This window comes from Spea bombifrons, chromosome 11, assembly GCF_027358695.1.
Source record: "Spea bombifrons isolate aSpeBom1 chromosome 11, aSpeBom1.2.pri, whole genome shotgun sequence".
NCBI lineage: Eukaryota > Metazoa > Chordata > Amphibia > Anura > Pelobatidae > Spea > Spea bombifrons.
In genome coordinates, this window is record NC_071097.1 from 17393602 (window position 1) to 17401171 (window position 7570).

Sequence of the window (7570 nt, forward strand, 5' to 3'; positions counted from 1 at the left end):
GGTTATGGAGCACAGCAACCTGAATGATAAAGCCTGCACCCATTGGGCAGGGTGTCATGAGGTTGTGGGGGCAAATATAGATCAAGTTATCAATAGATAGTATAGGCTAGATAGGTCATCAAAATGTCAAGTAGTTATATAAATTTTTTTTTTTAAAAAAAAGTTTATGTGAGCTGTTTTTGATTTGAGCCTGCACTAGCTCTTTGCCGCATTTTTTTAGGTCTAGCGCTGCGCTATTGGCGGGAAACTCAACTATAAATGGAGGCTTTTTGAGAGGCTTTTCTCTTTACCTGGTGAACCGCTGAGCTATCTGCACTGACCTTGAGTCTGCTGAGCTGTGGCGAGGTTGGTAAGCCGAAGACTCCATGGGAGAATTAATGAAGATGCGCTCGTGCCATAGGCGCAATTTGAAAGGGGGCGCCAGTGAGCGGCTTTCAAACGCCGTCTTTTTTTTTTTTTTTTTGATGCCTCTACCTCCGTCCTGGAGCATTTAAAAAGCGTCCCAACAGCGTTTAAAAGCCGCTCGCTGGTGCCCGCTGCTTCACTGCTGAGCGCCAAAATATGACGCCATATTACGGCGCTCAGCAGTGAAGCAGCGGGCACCGCAGCAGTGCAGGAAGACAGAAGCCTCGTGCTCCCGTCGCTGGACGTCAAGGTGAGAGAACTACAAAGGGGGAGAGGGGTTAGAAAGTGATAAGGGGCTAGAAAGTGATAAGTGATAAGGGAAGGAGAGGGGGTAGAAAGTGATAAGGGAAGGAGAGAGGTAGATATCAGTAAAGAGTGTGAATTAATGTGTGAATGAGGGAGAGCATGAGTTAATATGTGAATGTATTGTCTGAATGAGGGAGAGCATGAGTTGTCTGAATGAGGGAGAGCATGAGTTAATATGTGGATGAGTTGTCTGTATGAGGGAGAGCATGAGTTAATATGTGGAGGAATTGTCTGAATGAAGGAGAGCATGAGTTAATGTGTGGATGAACTGGCTGAATGAGGGAGAGCATGAGTTAATGTGTGGATGAGTTGTCTGTATAAGGGAGAGCATGAGTTAATATGTGAATGAATTGTCTGAATGAGGGAGAGCATGAGTTGTCTGAATGAGGGAGAGCATGAGTTAATATGTGGATGAATTGTCTGATAAGGGAGAGCATGAGTTACTGTGTAGATGAATTTCTGAATGAAGGAGAGCATGAGTCGTCTGAATGAGCGAGAACATGAGTTAATGTGTGGATGAATTGGCTGAATGAGGGAGAGCATGAGTTAATGTGTGGATGAGTTGTCTGAATTAAAGTGTGAATTAGTGAGTGACTGTAAAAGTGTGTGTGTATCAAAGATGTAAGGGCAAAGATGGCACTAGCAGGAGGTGTGAGCCTTGGGGAGCAAGATGGCACAGGCAGGGTGTATATGGGACAAAGATGGCACAGGCCGGACTGTTTGGGGACAAAGTTGACTTGTGGTGGCCTATTTGGGGACAAAGATGGCAAATCTTATGTGTGTTATCTGGGTGCTGGTCATGTTCTATGTGGGCAGTGTGGACGCCAGGACTGGCTTTGGGGTGTGCAACCTGTGATCTATGCCTGTAATTTAGGGGGTTTTAAATATACCTTTTAGTGCCATGTTTTTATGTGAATTCCAATTGAGCTATAGCTGCAAAGCTGGGTTTTTGTGTTATTCTGTAGATCCATATCTGCTATGCTATGTTTCCATACATTATTTATGTATACCTGCAAATACAGGGTTAATATGTCTTATTTAGTTGATTAATACCTGCAATGCTGTTTCCATGTATTTATTTGATCTATACCTGCGATGCTACGTTTCATATATTTATTGTATACCTGCAAATACAGGATTTGTATGTCTGACTCTGTTTATTTGATATATACCTTTAGTGCTGAAATCACAAGTGAATTTCAATTGATCTGGTTTTGTGTGTTGATCTATACCTGCTATCGGCAGCAGGGTCTAATATTATATATATATATATATATATATATATATACATACATATATATATATATATATATATATACATATATATATATATACATATATATATATATGTGTGTGTGTGTGTGTGTGTGTGTGTGTGTAAGGGCAGTGTATGTATGTATATGTCTGTGTATGGGCAGTGTATGTGTATGGAGAGGTGTGTGTAAGGGCAGTGCATGTGTATATGTGTGTTTGTAAGCTGGTGTGTACGTGTATATGTGTGTAAAGGAAGGGGTGTGTGAGGGCAGTGTATGTCTATATATGTGTGTGTGGGCAGGCATATGTTAGGGAGAGCTGACCCACCCAAGCCAAGCAAGCTTTGTATACAACAACCAGCCAATCACCGGTAAGGTACATCGCTTGCCGTGACTGGCTGGTTGTTGTATACTGGGTAGAGGGGTAGTCTTATACGGCGAGTACAGCTCAAACTCTATATTTTAACTGGAAAAATTGGGGGTCGTCTTATACACCCAGTCATCTTATACGCTGAAAATACGGTATATATAATCGGCTTTAGATATTTGGACAGGGGCGCAATTTCAATGCTTGCCATAGGAGCTATTTTCAGTAGATACGCCTCTCATCTGTATATTTATATATATATATATACATATTTAAGTTCATTATGGTTCATGTCCCTTAAAACCTCATGATTTACTAGGCAAAACGCAAGCTTTTATGTGGAGCAGATCAATGGGTCTAATATAAACAAAATACTTAAAAATTTGACAAACTAACCAATGGGTAATAAAGATTCACACACAGCAATCAATGAACTGCAGTGTGTTAACACCCTGGCCAAAGGGCAGGAATAAGGTGGCCATTGAAGAAATGTCCTACTTTCATCGGAAACCAGTGAGAGGGGTACCTACCTTCTCCATGCCAAATCCGGGAGGCACCTACTCTCATTGTACAAAGGACAGTGGCACATGCAGCCCCACATAGCCTTTTATGTATGCAGCTGACATATGTTGACCCCAGGGGACACACTTTCCCCATCTGAGTAAACTTGCTCTCTTTGTTTGGGCTTTCAAAGCAGGTAGGTAGCAATAAAAGTATGCCTATAACCTGTTCAGTCAATGAACAAGCAACAAAAATAGCAGAAAACCAGAACAGCAAGACGTACCACTTTCTACTGAAGCACGAAGGGCAGCTACGTTATGGTGAAAGGCATCTTTCATGTCAACGAGCACAAATGGGATTCCATTGGACTTCAGCTCACTGGCTGCAGCTATACCTGCAAATCCACCACCTACAATTACCACTCTAACCGACTCATCTACAGATAGCGTGGATCCCATCTTTGCTGTTGGAATGCCTGGAAGGAAAAACAAACATAAAGGTCAGCCTCTGCATATCATCTCAACAGGAGCAACTGTACATGCAAAAAGATTAAATGTGATCCATCAATAACTAATAATAGTTCTAAAGTGACACTTGAGCCATAATATGCACTTTAATGCATATGATAGCTGTGTCCCATTATATATATATATATGTGATTCTCTTTACCGCAGCGGCCCAGCAATAATTCCAGGGGGGCTAACGAGACCCTCCATGAGTGCATATGTAGGAAATGCTGAATTGATTTTAACGGGGGTGCTTTCCTGCCAGCGATTGACTGCTTCCATGAAAATGGGGACGGGGTTCTTCAGCTTGTAGCATCTCATAGGCAAGTTACTTAATAATAATAATAATAAATATTATTATTTTTACAGTTTAAACAATGCATTTTGAAGCACATTGGTTGTTGGTGAGGCTGTGCAGTATGGGACTAGACTGTTTCTTTAATGTTTGTACATATCTTTGTTTTAAAAAGACTTATATAACTGAATTGAATTATATACTTGTGAATAATTATATTGATGTGTGCCCTGCAAACACCTACTAGCCCTGTATAATGTATAGTTAAATCAGATTCCTGGTAAGTTATCTCACTGACTATACTATACCTTTTCCCAGGTTGACCTATCATAACGCTTTATGAAATCTGGGAGTTAAAATTTCATCCTCAAAATTGTGCATTAGTCAATAGAGATTATAGTTTTTGTTGTAAAATGCTATAACATCGTCAACAGAAACTGATTTATAGCGCTCCTCCCATCAGCACAGGTGGGTCTAAAAGAACAAAGCACTTCACCTGGCTGAAAACATGAACCTATGAGACCTCTACATGAACCTCTTTATCGCAGCTGTTGTCATTTTCCTAAGACTTATCTGGGTTCTTCTACCCCCTCTTTGTACTAAAAAGCATTAGCATGGATTTATCAAAGCGATTGACCCAAAAAGTTGTCATTATAATGAAACGCTTCAAATGGGATACGGGAGTGGATTTGATCCCCGCTGGTAAGTTATTTTCCGCTTCAAACTAACCAATTTCTGAAACATATTAGAACATAATTTGATGACAGATAATAATTTAGGCTCATCTAGACACCTTGATTTCCTGATATAAAGACTCAAATAAACCGTACTTGGTCTCGTCTTATATTCAGCAGTCCCATATGCCTATCCTACGCAAGTTTAAATTCCCTCGCTGTATTAGCCATTACCACTTCTGCCGGGAAGTTGTTCCCTTTATCCACCACCCTCTAACATCTAAAGTGCAAGCAATATGCATTGGTTTCTGGGATGGAACCCTCCACCACTGGGGCCCCTGAAGAGGCCTGAGAGCCAGCCCTCCCACCGACCGTAGGCCCTGGCCTTGTAAAGACTTCTCTGTGTCGGTACAGGGGGTCAGTTTCTCCTGATTTTCCCCTTTTATTAGAGACTCTGAGGACTGTGGAGCTGATATTGATTTGGGATTAGTGCTGTACTTTGCCAACACAGATGATATTTTGTAATTGTTTATTGTATTTCATAACTCTTCTCTGTGTCTCCCCATGTTTTCAGCTACCCCTAGAAGTATATTGTCGTATCACGTGTTTAGGGGGTTACATCTACAGGATGCAACAGGGAGTGACAAGCCATTGCTTCAGTTTGATGTCCCCTCCCCCTCCCTGTTTCTACAACTACAGACATTAACCCCGACCAAACCATCCATACCCTGGAACTGATTTCAGGCAGTAATAGATAGTGGAGGTGGGGACCCTATTGTCTCTGCAGCCAGATTAAGGGGGGTGGTAATTGTACCCCAATATCTTGATTTATGTTAATGTTCGCTTTGCTGACTATATCCAGCCATGTGTGTGAAAGATAAAGCAGTCTGGACTTCAATGTAAAATAATGAATCCTATAAAATCATTAAACTTTACCTGTGAAAATGTAGTTTTAAGAGGGAACGTAATGTGAAGGACGCTAGCCTGCGACACCGTACCGTGCCAGCGAAATATATTTCTTTCTGATATTTGCACGTGAAGGCTAATAAGATCTCCTTTACATAACTCTTCCTGTAGCTTTTTCTCCTGTGTGTTCAATTAAACTCCCCCTAAACAGCTTCGGTCCAGGTGTTCTTACCTTCAGATGAGTGCGAGATTACTCTTCTCTGCACATTCAGTGTCAGTTCTGGACCCTGGCGGATACAAAGTAATACAGACAGCCCTTTCAGGTCCTTTCCATGTGTAACAATTTGATACTGTTGCAAGGCAATGATGACTCATCAGAATCCGAAGCACACCATTGGCCAAGACACACTGCTAGTGGTTCAGCTCTTTCTTTGTCAAGTACTGCTTCCACCTAGTGGACAACATATATCATAACTCGGCTATATAACATCTTTCTCTTTGTATGATAACTTCAAATGCCCGGGGGATTGTGCTGTATCCCTTTTCCCCAGCTATTTGCTATGCAGGAGACGTGTTTAACTTCGGCGTTGTGCCTGTGAATGCTCCAGTGGGGCTCTAATGAGAACCCCCATGTGCATGCACTGAAAGCTCACCCATTGATTTCAGTTGGAGTTCTTTCCCTGTCACTGATGTGTTACTAATTATTAGTATAAAATATCAAACCATGGAGGAAGCCAGGGGAGGGCTGGCAGCCTAAGGTCTGGGGAGCAAGTCTAGTCAAGTGGCCCATTGCGCCACTGAATCAGCCCACCATCCATGCCCATCTTTTCCTGATTTTCTAACGCATATCGATGTAATGTAATGGGATTGGGAGTACGTCAGTACACCAAAAAAACACAATACGATTTCTGGGGCTATAAGGTTTTGTCCTCTGAAGTGACTACAAATTCAGGAGGGTGTTTTATCTATGCATAAGTAAAAATTAAATAGTTCAATGTATTTCTACAGTAAATAAAATGCCAGGAAAGAGATGACCAAACACACACACGTGCAGTGGGTGAGGGCTATTTAGTCTTTGCTAAAGTTTGTGTTTTTTTTTTTTTAAATCACACAAATTGTACTTCAGGTATGAATTTATAGATCATTTATATGTCACGGTCAAACACCCCAATATGTGTTCAGCAACATTTCCTGAGTATTTCCATATGCATGGCTTCATTTGTTTTTGTTTTTTTTTTGTAACAAATATAGCTTTCCTTTGAAGCCATATTCATATATACAAGACACTATTTGATGAATAAAATATGAAAACATTAGATTTTTTAATTTAAATTCATTTGTTTATAGTTTTGTTTACAGTATTAGTTTACTTGTATATAAAACCAGAGCTGCTCACAGACATTCTGCTGCCTGTGTCCAATGATGAAATGCTGTCCCCACACACGAAAACCATGCCCACCAAAACCATGCCCACCAAAACCATTCCTGCCTCCATTATGTTATAACATGATTAATAAATTAATTTTCATGCTTTCTCACACTCTCACTCACACTCTCACAATATCTTCACTGACTGCTCTTGCCTCTTTTCATCTTTTTTCTTTTTAATTTTCTTCCGCTTCTCTGTTTAACTCACATACACATCCATGCTCACACACAAAAACATCCGTAGTTGCACACAAACGCTGGTAACTCACATACACGCACTCTCACAGTACAGACTTACACACTTATGCACATACTCCCTCTTACACACTTACACAAACACATACATACATGCAATTCCACAATTCGGTAGTGATCTTCTCCTGTATTATCCCACCAAATCAGAAGAACCTATCTTTTTAGTATCCACCAGTATCGATGCAGGACAAAACCCAGTCCATCTCTGCAGTAGCTAGCTAATTTCTGTCTACTAGCAAAAGTTTCAGTTACAAAGAGAAAGCAGCCTGCAAGTACTAAACCTCAAGCTTCTTTGTAAAATGAACAAGTGCAGGTTCTTTGTAAAATGAACAAGTGCAATTGAAAAATAAATTTTGGCGTAAGCCAGTTATTTTTAAAATGTACTCGGACTAACTGGGAATTACCAACGCATTACTCTCCAAAATTCTTAAGTCTGATTTGTCCTGTTCTTGTCTAAATTGGACACTCTTTACTTGTCCAAACATTCCTTTCAATGGAACTACTACTAGGCTACTTACTACCAAGAAAATGTGAGCCAATATTCAGAAAAGGAACAAAATGCTTGTTCACCATACCGACACAGGAATCCTATATGCTATGTTGAGAAACAGTATCTAGTTTTATTCCGTGCTGCTTCAACTGCATGTTATTTACAATGAAAGTTGGTTAATGTT

The 7570-nt window shown here is 40.6% G+C and overlaps 1 protein-coding gene across 1 annotated transcript in view; it reads right to left on the reverse strand.

The window, feature by feature from the left end:
* Positions 1 to 5529, reverse strand: part of AIFM2 (apoptosis inducing factor mitochondria associated 2) — a 17510-nt gene extending 11981 nt beyond the window's left edge. Inside the window, exons 1-2 of the mRNA XM_053451270.1 lie at positions 5446 to 5529; positions 3116 to 3307 (exon numbers count right to left, since the gene is read on the reverse strand). Coding sequence (XP_053307245.1) covers positions 3116 to 3290 — 175 coding nt within the window. The 5' untranslated portion in view covers positions 3291 to 3307; positions 5446 to 5529. The remainder of the gene's footprint in view (positions 1 to 3115; positions 3308 to 5445) is intronic.
* Between the last annotated feature and the right edge of the window lie 2041 nt (positions 5530 to 7570).